This window comes from Phyllopteryx taeniolatus, chromosome 16 (assembly GCF_024500385.1).
Source record: "Phyllopteryx taeniolatus isolate TA_2022b chromosome 16, UOR_Ptae_1.2, whole genome shotgun sequence".
Classification (NCBI taxonomy): domain Eukaryota; kingdom Metazoa; phylum Chordata; class Actinopteri; order Syngnathiformes; family Syngnathidae; genus Phyllopteryx; species Phyllopteryx taeniolatus.
The window spans coordinates 7,921,030-7,942,928 of record NC_084517.1 but is presented as its reverse complement, the minus strand read 5'-3'; the positions used below and the strand labels follow the sequence as shown (position 1 = coordinate 7,942,928).

The following is a 21,899-nucleotide window of genomic DNA, read 5'->3' as shown; positions in this document are numbered from 1 at the left end:
CTCAGTCTCTATAAAAGCACCTGAAGGCGATACTTGAATAAAAATATCTTAACAGAAAGTAACTTTGGTAGACGTTATTATATGTATTTTAAATGTAGTTAGGTATAAAAAGTATAAGTATTTCAAAATAGTTAAAGATCTGCATGTTGGCGAATAACCGAAGTTAGCCTGGCCATCATGCTCCACTTGTGTTTGCTGGCCTCAAGACACACTACCAGTGTGCCCATATAGAGACTTCCGGATTTCCTGTGTCTAATTTTCATTACATCTGCCTACATCAGTAGAGGCAAACCGCAGTTCAGGCATTAAATCAAAGAGATTTTATTTTGTAGGAACGAGTAATGAAGATGATTAGGGTAAATGTATAGAGCAAAAATATACATTTAGGAAATGTAGTGGAGTGAAAGTTGCAAGAAATATACAACCTCAATTCCAATGAAGTTGGGACGATGTGTTAAACAAATAAAAACAGAATACAATGATTTGCAAATCATGTTCAACCTATATTTAATTGAATACACTACAAAGACAAGATATTTAATGTTCAAACTGATAAACTTTATTGTTTTTAGCAAATAATCATTAACTTGGAATTTTATGGCTCCAACACGTTCCAAAAAAGCTGGGATAGGGTCATGTTTACCATTGTGTTACGTCACCTTTTCTTTTAACAACATTCAATAAACGTTTGGGAACTGACGACACTAATTGTTGAAGCTTTGTACGTGGAATTCTTTCCCATTCTTGCTTGATGTACAGCTTCACGCTGTTCAACAGTACGAGGTCTCCGTTGTCATATTTTACGCTTCATAATGCGCCACACATTTTCAATGGGAGACAGGTCTGGACTGGAGGCAGGCCAGTCTAGTACCCGCACTCTTTTACTACGAAGCCACGCTGTTGTAACACGTGCAGAATGTTGTTTGGCATTGTCTTGCTGAAATAAGCAGGGCGTCCATGAAAAAGACGTTGCTTGGATGGCAGCATATGTTTCTCCAAAACCTTTCAGCATTAATGGTGTCTTCACAGATGTCTAAGTTACCCATGCCATTGGCACTAACACAGCCCCATACCATCACAGATGCTGGCTTTTGAACTTTGCGTCCATAACAGTCTGGATGGTTCTTTTCCTCTTTGGCCCGGAGGACACGACGTCCATAATTTCCAAAATCAATTTGAAATGTGGACTTGTCGGACCACACAACACTTTTCCACTTTGCATCAGTCCATCTTAGATGAGCTCAGGCCCAGAGAAGCCGGCGGCGTTTCTGGGTGTTGTTGATAAATGGCTTTTGCTTTGCATAGTAGAGTTTCAAGTTGCACTTACGGATGTAGCGCCGAACTGTATTTACTGACATTGGTTTTCTGAAGTGTTTCTGAGCCCATGTGATGATATCCTTTGCACACAGATGTCGGTCTTTGATGCAGTGCCGCCTGAGGCATTGAAGGTCACGGGTATTCAATATTGGTTTTCGGCCTTGCCGCTTACATGCAGTGATTTCTCCAGATTCTCTGAACCTATTGATGATATTATCGACCGTAGATGACGAAATCCCTAAATTCCCTGCAATTGTACGGTGAGGAACATTGTCCTTAAACTGTTCGACTATTTTCTCACGCACTTGTTCACAAAGAGGTGAACATCTATGCTTGTGAATGACAGCAATTCAGGGAAGCTCCTTTTATACCCAATCATGGCACCCACCTGTTCCCAGTTAGCCTGTTCACCTGTGGGATGTTCCAAACAGGGGTTTGATGAGCATTCCTCAACTTTCTCAGTCTTTTTTGCCACCTGTCCCAGCTTTTTTGGAACGTGTTGCAGCCATAAAATTCCAAGTTAATGATTATTTGCTAAAAACAATAAAGTTTGTCAGTTTGAACATTAAATATCTTGTCTTTGTAGTGTATTCAATTAAATATAGGTTGAACATGATTTGCAAATCATTGTATTTTGTTTTTATTTATGTTTAACATAACGTCCCAACTTCATTGGAATTGGGGTTGTAAATAATGAAGTACAGATATGTGCTTAAGTACAGTAACACATTATTTGTATTCACTTAAATTCCAAGAATGGTCTCGCTTTAACAGGGACTAAAACTTAACTGCCACAATGTTTCTAAAAGGCACTTTCCTGAAACTTTCTGCCTCCAGTTTACTGATTGCAATGTAGGGCAGTGATAGACTCCTACAGTTTGTTTTCTGGCTCGTAGCAACCACAACTAGTCTCATATGGGTAGCCCAGGCTTAACAAGTACAAGATACAGGTGTAGTATGCACATGCTGTATGTCAGGGTCCAAAGTGTCAGGACGGGAGTGGGCAAGTCATAGGATAAATAGATGAATGGGGACCTCAACATTCAGAGGCATCTGTGTGGCTTGTGCAAGGAAGAAAAATTCCGAATTTTTAAGTGACTTTTTGCAGGCTGACACAGCACAAAAACATTAAGATGTGTGGTTCCTATCTAGGCTGTGGAAGATACCCTGTGGAGATTTTGACTTCTACTTAGACGTGTTTACTTGTTGTTTACTTATACCCTGTTTTGTTTGTGCGGTGTGCAAACAGTACTAACCCGTTTTCCTTATTTGCTTGTTTTGATTGTTTCTTTTTTAAAGCTTTGCTATAAAGATCCAACAGTCAGAAATGTTCTGTGGAAAAGAAATTTCCACTGAGGCTATTCTATCAGTCATAAGAGTATTTTTCTTGGAGTTAGAATCTTTAAAAAGTGGAAGGGAAATGTTTTTTGCCATATTACAAAATCTAGTGTCACGTTGTTGGCAAAAAGAAAATAGCTTTGGAGCCATGTAACTATTTGTGACTTAAACAGACATAACCCCGCTACTGACTTGATCCATTGACAAGGTACAGTAAACGTAAAAATGTCAAAATTTGACATGTGCTGAATGTGTTCAGAAAGCTCCACAGAGCACCTTAGTGAGCGCCATCGTCTAAAGATGCGGTCTGAATGTGATGTTGACTGGTCAAGTCATAAGTGCATGAGCATGGTGCAAGGCACTGGGATAACCTCTGGATTCTTTCATTTGACAAAATTCCATTTTGCATCACTTCCTGTTTATGGGTTATTCCCATGGGAAGGAACAGGCGGTGCCATGGGAAAATACATGTGTTGACAAACAATACAGTGACTGAAACACAAGGGTAGTAATTTGCTGGGAGACAGAGGAAAAATAAGAAACAGGAACAATGCCTTGCAATGATGTTTTAATGGAATTTTGAAAGACAACCTAGCGTGAACCATTAATTTATGAATATAGCTAGAGCAGAATTCCTTAAATGTTATCAGGTAGTACACAGTCTTTTTGCTAGTTAAACATGCAATATATTGTATTGAAAGAGTTAACCAAACGCCTACTATGGGTGTAAAGCTGCGATAGAGATGAAGAGCAATTCATGGTCTAATCACAAATAATAGACTAGTTAGTCTCTTAAGCGACACAACGGATGCGCCAACTGCAGTTTGTAGTTTAGACACTTAAAACTGAAAGCCAGAAATACTGTATGCAGCTGCATGTTATACACCTTAGCAATCTATGCAAACAACAACCTGACACATTAAAAACTTCACCTTAACCAACTGCAATCTAAGACTCCCATACCTACCTTGACACATCTTTAAGGGCATAGTAGAATTGTTAATACCTAGCCTCTATGAACAGAGTAAAACCTCGCAACAAAAACCTTTCAAAAGAGCATGTAACTATCACTATGGTGCTGCTGAACATTGTGTGTTTATACACAAAATAGGGAGGATTGGGATGAACAGAAAGAAACAAAATATAACCAAATACAAAAACAAAAAACATTGACATTTGATTGGTAAAAACAGTAGGATAAATACAGTTCACTTTGTTCCATCTGTTTTTTTGTTGGTTTTTTTTAGTTTAAAAGTTCAGTCACATTGGACCAATCAGTCAATACCCTTTACCGAATACGCACTGTGACTTGTAAAGAACATTCAACTAGAAAATGGCCTCCGTTATTATACATTGGATAAGTTTAAGCTGAAGACTCAAAACCATGGCCACAACAGTATGAAGAGGGAGCCTTCGTTTAAAAAACATTTTCATCCCCTTGGTATTTGTTTTAAAATAATTTCCTAAAATCTTGCTCTCCTTTTTTGTTCTTCTAAGCAAACTAACCCAACTGGAGAGAAGACAAACACTAGGTAAAGGTGGAGGGTTGCAGGGAAAAGGTGCATTCCAGGGGTATTTGTGAGGGGCTTATACATTACCTTCCAGATAATCAGTCTTATCACATATGGTAGAGTAGTAGGACGGCTGGCCCTCATCGGTATTTGCAGATTCCACAGGCCCAAGGTGATGACTAGCCTCAAATGGATCCACCTCCTCGAGGTGGTGTGCCGTAATCTCACCCCCAAGCATGTAGTGGTGGTCATCTAGACTGGGCTGTTTATCTTCTGGAAAACTCAACGGCATCAGGTCCACAGGTCGGCCCAGCAGGTCCTCGGCCTGGGCAGCAGCAGCAGCATCAGATGGCAGGGTAAGCTCCTTGATGAGTGACGGGTCCTTGGCCTCCTCGGATAACTGCTCCTCATTTTCCAAGGAGAAGATCCCCGGGCTCTTTCCACAGCTTTCAGCCATGGAGTGGGCATTAGAGTTGGATGTGGTGCAGTCAAAGCCATAGGATGCCACAGAATTGGCTGACTGAGGAGTGGTCCCACCTCCATCCTCTTCACCCTCTCCAGCTGGTGTTTCTCGTGCCTCCTCATCCTCATCAAGAGCAGGCAAATTGCATGTCGGAGTAGGGCTGTCAAATGCAGCTCTTTCATCCATCATCACTGGTACATCAGGTTCATTTATCTGCATCTCACCCTCGGTGTCACTGGCCTCATCTACAGAGGTGGTAGGAGAAGACGGGGCTGATGCTGGAGCAGTTGGGGGTCCTGTTCCCAGGACCTCATCAGCTGGCAGTGTCGTAGCCTCTTCCTCTTCTCCATCGCCTTTCTCCAAATGAATACCCAGATCCTGATCCATGTCAGGCTGGACTGACACAGGAACCGGAGTCTGCTGTTTTTCAGAGCGGGATTCAACCCCTGAGCTGCTGTCGTAGTCGCAAAGTTCTTCTGGCGTGCTTGTCTCGCTGCCGCTGTGGATGGCCAGTGCTGTACCACTCAGAGTACCCGACTGGGACATGCCTACAGCTGTGGGAGCAAGCATATTCTGAGTATCTTCAGGGATGGCGGTGTCCATCTCATAGAATGACTGCTGCTGCTCGGAGTCTTGCCCTGACAGAGGCGCCAAGAAAGGGGAATTGCAATCCAAACCAGTCTGGGCAGGGGACTGCGTGGGACTTTCAGACTCTCCTGCGCCATGATCTGAGACAGGGCTCGGGGAGGAGACTGAGAGCAGCGAGGCTGGCTGAGGCTGAGCCCAGGTATCAGAAAAGGGGTTGGTCTGACCCCAGGAAGTGGTGGGAGGGACAAAAGGGTGTGGATCTGCACGATTGAGGTTCTCTAAATGTCCCTCCTCATTGAAGTCATCTTCTTCTGCATTATCACAGCTTTCTGTCACTCCCTCACTGTGCATTTCTACATCTTCATCCTCTTCGTCTTCATCTCGTCCCTGCTGCTGGAACACCTTAAGATGCTCCTCTGCTCTCTCTGAACTTAAATCCATTTCATCCACACGTTCATCCTCTTCATCATCTTCCTCATTGGCCAGGGTTTCCACATTCGGAGAGCCCATGAAGTTACCATCACCTTCAGAGCCACGGAGACTTGAGTCAATAAGGGCATCTGAGCTCTGAGTACCTTCCAGTATTGCGGTGTGCTGAGTGCTACTAAGGTCAGACATGCCCTGCTGTCGGCTGCTGGTGCAGCTGCTAACATCCTCAGAGTCCATTCCTGACAACAGGTCATCACAGGGCCAGCCGGTAGAACCACCAAAAGCTGAAGGTCTAATTTGGAACTCCTCAGACGGCTGAGATGTGCTCATATCAGTGATCATAGAGGAAAGCTGATGGCCCAATCTCCTCTGTTCCTCATCTTCTTCATCCTCATCATCATCTTCATTTATTTCTTCATCTGCCTTTTCCACTGCTACTTCCTTTTCATGAGGCGACAGCATATCCCTGGAAGTAAAATCCTCAATGGGTGAAGCACCCAACAATTGCGACTCTGCCATCATACTGAAGGTCTCTGTGGAAGGAGGAGTGGATGTTATCAGATTCTCTTTTTCATCTTCCTCTGTTTCATCCTCATTTCTAGTTGTCTCCCATTCCTCATCCTGTTCATTATACTCCTCTGTCGGGAAATTCATCATACTGTGAGATCCCTGGAAATCAATATCACCTGGTTCCGTCTGGCTCATGTTCCAGGGATCTGGTTGGATAGCCATGTTCAGCTGAGCAGAGGGATTCTGAGATTCTGTGACAGGAGAAACAGGTCCTGGTGGCGAACAGGGAGGAGACATGATGGTAGTTCCAAGGGAGGGAACTGATTCACTTACAGACTGTTCAAATTTGAAAAGGTCATTTTGTGGCGGGTGTTGAAAGTTGTAGGCTGGTTCATGACTTAATTCAGCTTCTAGGCGTGGCTCCTCTGTAAACTGAGAAAATGTTTCATCAAGGACCTCTGGAGATATTTTGCGTGCATGATCCAGAGTTTGTTCATTCATGGGCTCTGGTGTCAATTCTTGCAGTGGCTCAGGGTTTGATTCAAGTAGGGTTTGATGGTTTGGTTCTGGTGTGAGATCTCGTAGTGCTTCTGGTGTTGGTTCTCCCAAAGGTTGTGCTGCGGGCTCTTGTAGGGGTTCTGGACTTGAAACTTGTATTGGTTCTGGTGTGAGCTCTCGGGGCTGTGGTGAGATCTGGTGTAAGTATTCTGGTGTTCTGTGTTCTTGAACTGCGTCTGGTGTAAGTTCTCTCATAGGTCCTGGTGATGATTCTTGGAAAAGTTCTAGTGGTTGTTCTTTTTGGGGTTCTGGTGTTGGTTCTCTGACAGGCTCTGGTGTAGGTTCAAGAATGGATTCTGCCGTTGGTTGTGGTATAGGCTCTGGTGTTGGTTCTCTGACAGGTTCTGGTGTAGAGTCTCGTATAAATTCTGGTGTAGGTTCTCTAATGTATTCTGGTGTTGGTTGTGGTATGGGCTCTGGTGTTGGTTCTCTGACAGGCTCTGGTGTAGGGTCTCGTATAAATTCTGGTGTAGGTTCTCTAATGTATTCTGGTGTTGGTTGTGGTATGGGCTGTGGTGTTGGTTCTCTGAGAGGCTCTGGTGTAGGTTCTCGTATAAATTCTGGTGTAGGTTCTCTAATGTATTCTGGTGTTGGTTGTGGTATGGACTCTGGCGTTGGTTTTCTCATGGGTTCTGGTGTAGTTTCTTGTACAGGTTCTGGTGTCGGTTCTTGGCTTGGTTCTGGTGATGTTTCTTGTTGAATTTCTGGTGTTAGTTCATGTACTTGTTCTGGTGATGGTTCTGGAGTCGGCTCTGGAATTATTCCTTGTACAGGAATTTGTTCTGCAGTATCTCCAAGATATTCCACCAGGGCCACTTCTGCTGGTGGTTGTGGCTCTTCCGGCCCTACAATGGTAGCTGCTGCACTAGCAATTGCTGCAGCAGTAGCTACAGCAGCAGCAATTTCCTTTCCAGTTTCAGCAGCTCCCTCTGCTTTGGGTCCACGTTTCACAGGTGTCGGGGTGCTGCTGCCCACAGTTTTCTTGGCGCTGGTATTCTTGGTTGCCACTGTTTTTGAGGCAGGGGTCTTAGAGGCATCCTTGGAAGGTGTGGACTTATTCTCTTGTGTTTTGGAACGGTTTGGTGTCTTTGTCTCTGCAACTTTACTTACAGATGTTTTTTTGGCTATATTGTCTGATTTTGAAGCTGGTTTAGGTGTCTCAGATTTTACTGATTTCATTGTTGTTGAGGGTCGGCTAAGTGGAGAGTCTGCAGGCTTTTTGGTTGATGGGGTGGCAGATTTGGTAACATCTACGGAGGAAAACAAATAGTATTATCGAAACAATATTATGAAAATAATACCATTTAATAGGGACAAAAAGTATTTAAGTCAATACTAAAGTTTCTTGTGGTGATAGATAAAAAACTAACAACTATTCATTACAGTGTTAGAGTATATTCGCATCTAATATGACAAGGTATGCATGGCCATAGGGAATACATTGTATAGACTGACTGGCTACAATTTAATGACCTGCAGCAGAGGGTGCAGGCTAAACCTCTGTTTCGTCCATTTGTGCAGCAGAGAAACTTCTGGCACTTGTTTTCTTTGTCAAATCGTTGGTAAGAATCGAACAAGTCCACAGAATATAAGATAGCAGAAAACTGCAGCCATCACAATCAATACAATTTATTTTTCTCCACGTATCAGTAATAGTCCTGACACTGAGGCAACGTCATTTTATTCCTGCAACATCATTTACCCCATCCATGATCTCTTATTGCCATAAAGGCCCAATATTTGTGAACCTTCAACCATCGTAATAGCTCATAGCGTTAGTGTGGATACGCTCTATGCAATGGAGTGTGCAAAAAAAGTATTTTATTATTAAGACTTGAATTAGGGTGACACAGTGGACGGCTGGTTAGCACATCTGCCTCACAGTTCTGAAGTCCCAGGTTTAAACCCGGCCTGTGTGGAGTTTGCATGTTCTCCCCATGTCTGGGTGGGTTTTCTCCAGGTACTGCGGTTTACTCCCACATCCCAAAAACATGCATGGTAAGTTAATTGAAGACTCTAAATTGCCCGTAGGTGTGAATGTGAGTGTGAATGGTTGTTCGTCTATATGTGCCCTGCGATTGGCTGGCGACAGGTTCAGGGTGTACCCCGCCTCTCGCCCAGAGTCGGCTGGGATAGGCTCCAGCGCGACCCTAGTGAAGATAAGCGGTACGAAAAATGGATGGATGGACTTGAATTAGATGATCGTTTCAGAACCATTGTCAATTTCTTTATTATATATTTCTATTTGATTCCAAGTAATGCGCCTAGTTCCATGCAAATTCAGATGAGGGGTTTGCATGTTATTTCGTTTCAGAACCATTGTCAATTTCTTTATTATATATTTCTATTTGATTCCAAGTAATGCGCCTAGTTCCATGCAAATTCAGATGAGGGGTTTGCATTTTATAGAATATATCTTTTGAGTCGACGGTGTACCTTTTTTTGCAGGGATTATGTTTCTAGATGTTTGTGATGCTGAGGTTTTGACACCAGAGAGAGTTGATGAGGCTGATTTGGATACAGCGTTGTTGATAGTGGAGATTTTAGGGGTAGCAGGTTTGGGTGTAGCTGCAGGGCTCTTGGTTGTGATGGTGGAAGGTGGTCGAGTTGAGCCTGTGGTAGGACGGGATGCTGTTGTGCCACTTGTGGGTCTGCAGAAAGGACAAAATTGTGAAATATTTCAGTAGCACACAGGTTAGGAACATCTCTCAATCTCTCAAGTTTCAGCCAGGGGTCAGCAGTCAATCTTTGACCATGTGTCGGTAAGTGTTATCTTCTTCTTTTCCTTTCGGCTTGTCCCGTTAGGGGTCGCCACAGCGCGTCATCCTTTTCCATGAGAGTCTATCTCCTGCATCCTCCTCTCGAACACCAACTGCCATCATGTCTTCCCTCACGACATCCATCAACCTTCTCTTTGGTCTTCCTCTAGCTCTCTTGCCTGGCAGCTCCATCCTCATCATCCTTCTACCAATATACTCACTCTCTCTCCTCTGGACGTGTCCAAACCATTGAAGTCTGCTCTCTCTAACTTTGTCTCCAAAACATCGAACCTTGGCTGTCCCTCTGATGAGCTCATTTCTAATTTTATCCAACCTGGTCACTCCGAGAGCGAACCTCAACATCTTCATTTCCGCCACCTCCAGCTCTGCTTCCTGTTTTCTCTTCAGTGCCACTGTCTCTAATCCATACATCATGGCTGGCCTCACCACTGTTTTATAAACTTTGCCCTTCATCCTAGCTATAACAGGTTAAATGGGATAATTGAAGAAACAGTGTAAATTAAACCAATAGTGCAGTGCCAAAGAAAACAATACATATAAGACTTTCGACCAAATAAGATGAGGATAGACTATTCTTAATGAGTTAGATTAGATTAGTGTTGATTAAGTGGTGACCGGAAACTGACCTTACCCTACACAGGTGTGGCATAAGCCCCAATCCTTGTATAAGCAGTTTAAGGAAATTGATCTTAACCTGAAAACTACTCCTTCTAGGATTTGTAGAAGTAAATACGCTTCCTTGTCACCTTCTCATCCAAATTCAGTTTATCGAGTTCACCTACAATTTGTAAAATAGTAACAAAAATTTGTAAAATTGTAACAGACACTTCTCTCTCAACTACAAGCTCATGAAAATCTTTCCTTAGGAACCATTAAATGGGACAATAAGTGAATGACAATCTCCCCAGAGAGACATCCCAACTGACGTCCACGCTATCCTTGGTCTCTGGACAGTATATCCTTATCCCATGTCGAAATGACACGAGAGGCAGTATGCATCAGCCTGTGTGCTAGGCTTGCCTGCCTGGCCCTGAAGCTGACTGTGTGTCAGGCCTGAGTAAAGTAACCTACATCAAGTTGCCCTGACGAGGTTTTGGTGTGCAGTCTTCAGGGTACATGCTACACTAACCGGCAGTTTCTAAATAAAGACTTGAGTTAGCACTGACAGAAAGAGAACAGTGAGCAATGCGAAGATGGCTGGGGCCACGTTAATCTTTAATAGTGAAAGGGGGGAAAAAACGTCTCCGCTTCCCCTACAAGCACACTCATAGTGTATGAGCAAGTACTTTGTCCAGGTCACAATCTGGGAAAAGTAATGGAACATGGTTTAGGAAACACAAAATAAGGCCAGGGGCAATACGCGGTAACTAAACAGGGATGTGGCAAAAGGACAAAGTTGTGTTTTGAAATTTAGATGCTGATATTCCCACAAAATCGTTGTGACAAGACCGCTAAAAGAGTGACATAATAACTTACTAAATTACCAGCAAAGACTGAATATTCTTTTGGCATTCTGTTCCTATATATTTTGCAGGGATAGTTTAAAAAGTTGGGGAGATGCTTATTTGCCTGCACATATGCTGGTGTTGAAATGTGGGCCAACATCAGATCCTTGCAAAACATTATACACTCTTATAAAACTCATCTTCAACAAACACTATTGCCAATAACAAATGGTAAACACTAGTTTGAAAGCTGAAAAAAAAAAAACTAAATATGATTTCACTTGGTTTCGTGGTACATTAGTTCCTGGGACAAATGTTTCTCGCTGTTGTTTTGCGTTCACACAGCGTTCAAGGTTGTTGGAATATTTAGGTAAATCAGGACGATGACATGGCAGAAGTAATTGCATTACCAAACAGGTATCAGCAGAATAAAAAACACTACACTACAACACTACCCAAAACCAATTATGTCATTAAATCAGATAATATTACATTTTGAGTGTCCTCTGTTTCATGACACATTTAAGAAAACTGCCAAATCAAAGTTGTAGTAAGTTCACGTATAGAGACATTTCTGAAATAAAATGCAGCTAGTCAATCAGATATGTTTTGCATGGCAAATTCCACCCCTCAGGAAAACGTTCCTGACCATTCACAAGTTATATTAAAGCTATGCACTTGACAAATAAGATGACGAAAGTACAAACGAAGGAAGGACAAAGCTAATTGTGCAGATCTAAGATACAGACAGGCATTACATATTTTTGCATAATTCAAGGACAGTGTTCATGATCGGTTTGCTCATCAAAGTAAAGGGGTCATCTGAAATGGCAAGACTACTTCATAGAGCGCTGGAAAAGAACCAGTCCACTGAGAGATAAATGAGAGCAGGAGTGTTGAGGGAGAAATATTCATCCGATTACACATTATCTTATCTCTGTGCCTTGTTCTGCGAATGAAAGAGTATTTAGCATAGCTGAAAATCTGTTACACTATTTAAGAGACTAGGCCAGGCCACAGTTGCTCAGTTGTTGGGGTCTCGTGTGTTTTGAGATTACAAGATGCTTCCCATGTTTGGTAACTGGAACAATATCTGAAAACAGTGCTACATTGATAATTTAATTATTTTAAGCTTCCATTCATTCTGCTATCATGATTTCTTTCACAGCTGAATGACACAGAAGACATATTGTAGTACTAAAAGGAGGTCACTTGGCCCCAATATAAAATACAAAGCACAGCTATTAAACAAGGAAACAAAAACAGCTGTTTTTTTTCTCCATTTACACCACAGCGCATTAGAGCTGAAGTAAATGTTAAACAGGGATCCCAGAAAGGCACTGGAGATGCAAAATCAGATGACTCATGTGGTTAGTTGCTACGGGCACACTAAGACACACACAGCAAGAAGCAAGCAAGAAGTTTGCCTGAGGAGTAATGATAACACTAGCTTTGTTGCAAATACAAATGTACTCAATTATTGCAGCCAAAAACAGGATAGCTGTGTGAGAACATGGCTGCCTGCTGGGGCTGATTTGTTCCCCTTCAACCACCAGCCAGTTTAAGATTTGAATAATGGGATTCATTATCAAAAAGAGCAGAGCATGCATGAGGACATTGCCCGCAGCAAAGGCAACACATTGTATTGCACAGCCAAAACCACCCTTCGAAAGATCATTGCCATCATATTAAAAATAAATAAATGATCATTTTGCACCACAAATATAGAGGCATGATCTTAATCCTGAAGCAGAGACATCAGGTAAGATGCAATCATGCGAATGAGGGCACTTTGTGTATTGTATTGTTAAATGATCCTCGTCTCCAAATGAGATCATGACAGCTGTTTTCCCTCTGCTTCCATTTCTCTGCAGGTGTCCTACCAAGACAATGGTAACTGGTGGTTAAACTCGGTCACACTGGAGCTAAAATGGTAAACACTGCAAGTGTAATGCCGCAGTTATCAGTTTTGGAAGACAAAGAAAACAACAGGAGTGCTGTTTGGGACAAATGGAGGGCACAAACAAGCCCATATGCAAGTGATGCCACAGAGTAGCACAAACAAAATATAAAATGGCCACAGATTTATTTCGGGAAAAGGGCTGGCACACCAGGTTACACATTACTGAATGATGCAACAAGATGTCATTAAACTGTTGTTCATATGTGTTGTCCTGTTGTTGGCCCAACAGCACTTGGTAAGTCGCAAAGCTAAACTAATCCCTTTCAGAGCTATTAGGCCTGATGAAGAGGCTCAGTTCAAAGGAGTACTTCATGGTCAGATGTAAGAAAGAACTTTTAGTAAGAACTAGATTTGGTTTTCTGAATATGCATCTTTACCAAACCTCGATAAAAATCTAAAATCTCTATTTGAATGTACAAATGACAAACAAACTTTCTACGAACGTACTGGTTTCTTTCATGAACACTGCCACACCCGCTAACAAAACGAGACAATAACCACTGTCAACAAAACCTCTTTAGAAGAGGTGAAAAACATATCTGCCTGTACAATTACTTTGAGACATTATTTATACGTTAATATGCTATGTATCGAATTGGTTTTAATTATTCACAGTATAACATCTGAAGTCATCATCACCATCCTTAGAACAAATTTCTTGTATAATCCACAACTCTGGGCATGGGTAATGTTTTTTCTTTGGCTTTTTTTTTTTTGCAGCACTTTTTCACAAAGATGGGCTGGTGTCATGAATTACATCATGTGAGATGCCAGCATACTGCACGAGACAATTTTTTAACGTCCTATACAGTACAGTACAATACAATACAGGTATTGTACACAGGGAGGTTAATTTATTTTCACAACTGTATGACTTTTAAAATCTTACGCAAAATATTATGTTTATTGTTTAAGATTTTATGATGACAGTAGTTGAGCCTGGAACCGATTAATTCTAAATAATAAAATAAAAAAGTAGAAAAAATATGTTTCAAAATCAGAACAAAGTCAGGATGACCAGCCTCCTGCCTAGTGTTCACCCTAAGAGGTTTCACTGTACATCATAACTCTTAACTACTGTTGCCCTAGTAGAAAGAAAAAGAAATGTCAAAATATTATCATATTGGTCATGCATAAAAAAAAACTTACATTTAAACCACTATGACACCAATGCTTTATTCATGCTCCCTTTCCATGTACCCCTCCCACTGATAGCCACTATACCCATTTGCTAATAAGGTCTGCAGTTGCACTTCTATAAAATCAAGGCAATGAAAGACTGCATTGCACAGTCATTGGTCACACCCAGAGCAGGACAAATGATGTACAGCCCCTGCAATAGTGTCTGGGCAAGAAACCTGACGACCACACGCATTTACTGTTAGACCATTACATCAGCGGCAATTTGTTAGATCACAAGGGGGGTTGAATTGAATCCGCTGAAATAATTTACTATCCCAGAGGGACCATCAATGAGAAAAAGACCAAGACTAATGAGAGAATGGGCGGCTGAGTGAATCACAGGAAAATAAAAGCAGAATTGAAAGTTCACCTGATGGCCAAAATAAAAACCTGACCTGCTGCATGGTCCGAGTTTGAACCTGAAATACAGACAAATGCAATGCCCTAGTTTTATCCTTTAATGTCCTTAAACAGTGATTCTCAAAGCGTGGAACAAGTACCTCTAGTGGTTTATGTGGTTATGTGGTTTATGAAACCATCACTACCTAAGTACAATACAGTTGTATTAAACTTTTAAGTTTAAAAACATTTGCATTTAATATTTAATAACTGTTTGCTTGAAAACATTTACTAAGGTACAATTTTTATTGAACCTTTGTATGCAATACATTTTAATGTAATCATTATTTAAGTATTTTTTTTTATTTTACTGGATAGGTTCTAGCTCACCCCTGGCCCGAATGAGGATAAGTGAGTACAAAAAAACGATGGATGGCTTGATACTTAAGTGGAGTGTTAATGTGTGTGCAAAATGTTACACTGGCTTACAAATAATAGTACACATACTTTGTAGGAGTAAAACATCTATTTTTGGATGGACACTTGGGCCTACTAAGTTGCTGTATTTTAATGTTGGTTATCATGGTGGTCCTTGGAGATCTAAGTACTTTTTTAGGTGATACTTTATGTAAAAGGTTTGAGAACCACTGTCCTAAAAGATAATATTTTTTTTTACGTACGTACAGTATAGAGTACATGGTTACGGCTGCTTTACTCCAACAATGACTTCTTTCACTCTCTCTCTTCATGCGGCATGCACGACACCCAGGACACAACGCATTGTGTATGCAGCTCTTATACAGTACACACCACCATTTTTGTTTCACTTCACTGTGCAGCATCTGCAGGGAAAGCAGGCCCCTGTGAATGCACCACGTTTAGCCCTTCCGTCTCCTTTTCTTTCCAGTATCGTACTGAGTAATACACTGACAAATGAGCATGCTCTGTAATGATACGATACGCTGTTCCCACTATGGAGGCATGAGCACCACATACTGTATACAGGACACAGAAAATACACCTTGTTAAAGAAGCTCTGCAGCACATAACCCTAGCCCCACAGCCAAATTTCCAAGATGGCGGCTACCAGTGTGGTCGCCTCGGTAACGCGCTCTCTAGTATTGTTTTTGTGTTTTTCGTCCGTCTTTGGAGACCTTACACGACTCACTTACACAAGGGGAGACCTGCTAACCATCAAGGAGGCTACTCCGGACTTTCTGTCACCAACTTTCGCAAATCCGCTCAGTTTTTTTCCCCGAGTTACTCACCGGAGCGGCGTCCGCGGTTTTCGGCGCATGGAGACGGAAGCGGCGCCACAGAAGGAAACGGGCCGGCATTCAGGTGAAACTCCGCAAGAGAGGACACAGATTGGCGTTCCCGTCGATCCACCTCGCGAATCTACCCAACAAAATGGACGAGCTTCATCTTCTGTTAAAGACCAGTAAAGACTTCGGACGTTCCGCGGCCATGTGCTTCACGGAGACCTGGCTTTGCGACGCTGTACCCGATGGCGCCATCATGCTTCCCGGCTTCCACATTCATTGAGCGGACCGTGACATGGAATCATCGGGGAAAACGAAGGGCGGCGGGATATGCCTATATATCAACGAAAAATGGTGTACGGACGTCACGGTGCTCAGCACACACTGCAGCCCGCATTTGGAGTCGCTATTTTTAAACTGTAAACCATTCTACTCGCCACGTGAGTTCGCATCATTCATATTGGCTGGCGCGTACATACCGCCTCAAGCTAACACGAACGCCGCACTGCTAACGCTCACCGAACAAGTCAACGAAATTGGAAAAAAAACACCCGGACTCACCCCTGATTATTCTCGGGGACTTTAACAAAGCTAAACTCAACCACGAACTCCCTAAATACAAGCAGCACATCGACTGTCCTACCAGGGAAAATAATACTTTAGACCACTGCTACACTACGGTAAAAAAACGCATACCGTGCTATACCTCGTGCAGCCCTGGGCTCGTCTGATCACTGCTTAATTCAATTAATACCGACGTATAGGCAAGAACTTAAATGCGCGAAGCCTACAGTGAAAACAGTGAAAAAGTGGACCGTTGAAGCCAAGATGGAACTTCAAAACCGTTTAGACTGCACAGACTGGAGTGACTGAAAATTCAGCTCGCAGCCTGGATGAATATACGGACACTGTCACATCCTATATCAGTTTCTGTGAAGAGGTCTGTGTACCAACAAAATCATTTCGCACATTCAACAACAACAAGCCGTGGTTCACTGCTAAACTTAAGCAGCTTCGCCAAGCTAAGGAGGACGCATATCAGAGCGGGGACAGGGCCCTGTATAATCGAGCAATAAACCAGCTGACTAAAGAAATTAACATTGCAAAGAGGAACTATGCAGCAAAGTTGGAAAATCAGTTTAGCGCAAACGACTCTAAATCAGTCTGGCATGCATTCCAATCGCTGACGAATTACAAGCGACGATCCCCCCAAGCTGAGAACAATAGCACACTAGCCAACGACTTGAATACCTTCTACTGCAGATTTGAAAAGGACACTTTCACACCACACACCCACCCGGCCGCACCCGCGACCACAATCACACCTCTGACTCCTGCGTTAACCATCCATGAACAGGATGTGAGACGCATCTTCAAACAACAAAAGATTAACAAAGCGGCAGGCCCGGACCATGTGTCCCCATCCTGCCTCAAAGTCTGCACGGACCAGCTCGCTCCAGTCTTCACTCAGATCTTCAATAGATCTCTGGAAATGTGCGAAGTTCCATCCTGTTTCAAACGCTCCACCATCATTCCAGCCCCCAAGAAACCTGCAATCTCGGGTCTGAATGACTACAGCCTGTCCCTTTGACATCTGTGGTCATGAAGTCCTTTGAACGTCTCGTGCTGGACCACCTCAAGAGTGTCACAGGTCCCCTGCTGGACCCCCTGCAGTTTGCCTACCAAGCGAACAGGTCTGCGGATGATGCACTCAACATGGACTGCACTTCATCCTAGAACACCTCGACCGTGCAGGGACCTACGCGAGGATCCTATTCGTGGACTTCAGCTCAGCGTTCAACACCATCATCCCCGAACTCCTTTCATCCAAGCTTCTCCAGCTCAGCGTCTCACCTGCCATCTGCCGGTGGATTTACAGCTTTCTGACGGGCAGGACACAGCAGGTCAGGCTGGGGGAGGCCACCTCATCCACACGCAGCATCAGCACTGGGGCGCCCCAAGGTTGTGTCCTCTCTCCGCTGCTCTTCTCTCTCTACACGAACGACTGCACCTCAGCGAACCCGACTGTCAAACTCCTGAAGTTTGCAGATGACACCACTGTCATCGGCCTCATCAAGGACGGTGACGAGTCTGCATATCGACAGGAAGCGGAGCGGCTGGAGCTGTGGTGCGGCCGACACAACCTGGAGCTGAACACGCTCAAGACTGTAGAGATGAACGTGGACTTCAGGAGGCATCCTTCGCCACAGCTGCCCCTCACGTTGTCCAGCTGCCTTGTGTCAACCGTCGAGATCTTCAAGTTCCTGGGAATTACAATCTCTCAGGACCTGAAGTGGGCGACCAACATCAACTCTGTCCTCAAAAAGGCCCAGCAGAGGATGTACTTCCTGCGGCTTCTGAGAAAGCACGGCCTGCCACCGGAGCTGCTGAGACAGTTCTACACAGCGGTCATCGAATCAGTCCTGTGTTCTTCCATCACAGTCTGGTTTGGTGCTGCTACAAAAAAGGACAAACTCCGACTGCAACGGACAATCAGAACTGGTGAAAGGACTGTCGGTACCCCCCTACCCACCCTTGAGGACTTGCACGCTGCCAGAACTAAGACAAGGGCGTGCAAAATCCTCTCTGACCCTCCGCACCCCGGTCACCAGCTCTTCCAGCTCCTTCCCTCAGGTAGGCGCTACCGATCAATGCAAACTAGAACTAGTAGACATTCCAACAGCTTCTTCCCTCTTGCGATCAACTTCTTAAACACCTAACCTATAATTAGGTTAGGTGTTTAAGAAGTTCAACAAGCTGGCAATTTTTTTACTTGAGTTCGTTGTCACATTTCTGTGGGGCCAATTATATTACTCGTGCACTCACTGTAGTTGTCTCTCCATGCTGCACTATTTGCATATACTGGCCACTCATGCCAGAGTAGCATCTGCTCCATTTGCACACTGATTGAGGAGTATCTGTAACATTTGCACAACCAACATTGTCCCAGATTATCGCACTACTCGTCACTTTAAACCGCATACACTCCTTGAAGTCTCAGCGCCCTTTGCACAATTGTCATTGCACCGGACTATTGCAATATTAGTCATTCGAACTGCTCTAAGTGCTAGAGGACTCTGCATCTTTTTGCACAATTGTTTTTTGTCAATGTCTTTATGTCTCCAAAGTGTTCTGTAAATTGACTGTCTGTTGTACTAGCTCCAACTACCGGAGACAAATTCCTTGTGTGTTTTAGACATACTTGGCAAATAAAGATGATTCTGATTCTGATTCTGATCAAGAAAAACAAACCCAAACAAATGGAAATGGTAGTGTAGAGCTAATGTCATCAGCCTAAGGAAATTATTTTTATTTGTGAGGCTTTGAATGAGTCTAATGTCACTTAGTGACTTGCCTTTGCCATTCAACTGCATGCAGCTTTCTGTGCAAATCAAGTGAGCATCAGTGTTACACTGGAAAAAAAGGAATGGACAAGTGCGTGAGTGACAAGTGCCTGAGTGACAACTACGAAGGCAGGGGAAGTCTGGCGAGGCAATTAATGTGGCTGTCAAGTGCTCTAAAGCTCTGCTAATAGCAGGCTTGAATTAGGGATTTGAGCAAGGTAGGAAAAGGGCAAAATATAATTAAAGGAGAAATGTTTGTCCTTGTCAAAACACATCACATGCAGGAATACTGACATGCACGCACACTTAGCGCCTGCCCCAAAGGGTGCATGGTTCTGTGATTTGGAAAGATTTTCTGGGCTACACGTCTTGTGAATGCAGCACATTTGACTTTACAACAGAAATGCAGCATCTTTAAATCGACAAAACCTAAATCATTAGTAAATAATAATCTTGCTTGAGAACTGATACATTTTTCTACACTCAAAAATATATATATATTGGAGAGTGGTAAATATAATCTATGAAAATTATCTAAAATGTACATTATTATTTTAGATTGATAGCATACCCTAAAATATAGGGTAAACTTTACCTACACTACCCACTGTATTTGACAACAGTAAAAAGTGTTACCAAAAAAATCTAGTAAAATCTACCTAAAAGCCATTGGTACTACAATATGCATCATGTGACACATGCATGCTGCACTGATTGCCTGACGTGTCATCGGCTCATCAGAGCATGTCGTAATAGCGTGGTCGTCTCCTGAGTCCGAACACGGAAGTTGTGGGATCGCTTAATGAGTAATTAGTTGTGTGTGCCGCCTCTCAACCGAAGTCAGCTGAGATAGGCTCCACAACACGCGCAACCCTAGTGAGGATAAGCGGCTCTGAAAATTGATGCATAGATGGATAGTTGTGGACACGGCGGCGGAAGGGCTTGTGGAGTAGAGGGGCAAAGTACTCAGGGGGCCTGTGCATTTTTTTTTAGCAGTAAATTAATGAGCCGTCGTCGGTGGGCAGTTTTCACGCGTGGCTAGCACATTCTGTCCTCTGCGTTTTCGCCACATTCAATATTCAAAATGGCATCGCCCGTCGGTGACAATTGATCACTCTGATTGGTTGTTAGCTAGCAAATCAGCACAAACCCAAACAAACGACAAAGAAAAAGGCACTATATGGTATAACAAGCTTAGCTAAACATTGATAATTACTTCAATGTGTTCCTCCTTGTATTATGAGTGTGTTGGGTAAGGTTAGCAGGCTATATGTGCTATTAATTCCATAATTTACATAGAGTGGCTCCAACTACCGGAGACAAATTCTTTGTGTGTTTTTTGGACATACTTGGCAAAATAAAGATGATCCTGATTCTGATAAAACCGTGTCTGTAGATTGTATGGAAAACCATGATTTTTCGGCCATGCTCACAAAAATGTCCATCCATCTATTTTCTGAAATCCTTATCCTTCCTAAGGTTGTGGGTTTTTTCCCAATTACTTTTCCTCGTTTGGGGTGTGCTAGACCCTATCCCAGCTATCTTCGGGTGAGAGGCAGGGTACACCCTGAACTGGTTGCCAGCCAATCGCAGGGCACATATAAACAAGCAACCATTCGCACTCACATTCATACCTCCAGACAATTTAAGAATCTTCAATTACCCTACCATGCGTGTTTTTGGGATGTGGGAGGAAACCGCAGTACCCGGAGAAAACCCACACAGGCACGAGAGAACATCCAAACTCCACACAGGCGAGGCCAGATTTGAACCCGGGTCCTCATAACTGTGAGGCGGATGTGCTAACCAGTCGCTCACCGTGCCGCCCAATTATTTTTCTTTTAAAAATGTTTTTTAATGTTTTGTTTTTTTGGGGGGGGCACCCATTTTCTGTGGAAAACCCTTATTGGCTGTATATTAACACTTATTTAAGAATTTATGGGGTTAAATTGTATTTATTTTTTTTCAGTACAATTATTAGAGTTGCTAAGGATGTCCATATTTTGTTACGGAAATCACTGAACGTTGACTCATTACGGTAATAACACTGATTGTTCCGGATATTGGAAAAAAAAGTTAATATGTACCCTGCAATTGGCTGGCAACCAGTTCAGGGTGCGCCTCCTGCCCGCAGTTAGCTGGGATAGGCTCCAGCACGCCTCGGGAGGATACGCGCTGTAGAAAATGGATGGATGGATGGATAAGTAGCAGGCAAGAGAAGATGTAATTCCATTTCTTCTTCGTACATTGCACAAAATAGAAACTAAAACTATTGTCCATATATAAAATATCCAATTCAGTCTCTCACCAATGTCATTTGTTTGTTTGCAGAGTGCTGAATTGAAATTTTGATGTTTGAAATTTTATTACTCTGCTTGAATAGACTTGCGTTTTTTTGGGGGGGGGGGTTGTTACCAGGGTTGTGAAAATAGAATTGGCAAAGGTGAATTCATCCATAGACACAGATATTTTGGATGATGGAATGTCGACATCTCATATACTGGCACTTTGATTCAGGCTGCAACTGCGCCCACCATTACAAGGTTGATGTAATAAAAACATTAAAATGACAAATATTGAAGACATCATTTATTAACGATTAAGATTATGACTGTTGCACGGAAATGTTCTTGACGAAATTTTGAAAGTATGGAAATTCAGACAAATTTGGACAAATTGTTCTGGAAGTGAATTTGTATAGGTTGGCAACTCTGAATTATAATGTCCATCAATTAGTCACAGATTTCTGCTGTTTGCGGTCGGACCCTATGTCCCTGTGAGGAGCCTGGGTCCAGTGTATATCTAGGTTTTTGCTTGTTATCCAGATCATATAAAAATTTATACAAATATCTATTGTCAATTACATCTTA

The 21,899-nt window shown here is 42.8% G+C and overlaps 1 protein-coding gene across 3 annotated transcripts in view; it reads right to left on the bottom strand.

The window, feature by feature from the left end:
• Nucleotides 1-3,206: 3,206 nt before the first annotated feature.
• The window catches only part of prr36b (proline rich 36b), a 42,468-nt gene continuing 23,775 nt past the window's right edge, over nucleotides 3,207-21,899 (bottom strand). For all 3 annotated transcript variants that reach the window (XM_061750260.1, XM_061750262.1, XM_061750261.1), the window contains exons 4-5: nucleotides 9,151-9,365; nucleotides 3,207-7,964 (exon numbers count right to left, since the gene is read on the bottom strand). In XM_061750260.1, coding sequence (XP_061606244.1) covers nucleotides 4,243-7,964; nucleotides 9,151-9,365 — 3,937 coding nt within the window. In that variant the 3' untranslated portion in view covers nucleotides 3,207-4,242. The remainder of the gene's footprint in view (nucleotides 7,965-9,150; nucleotides 9,366-21,899) is intronic.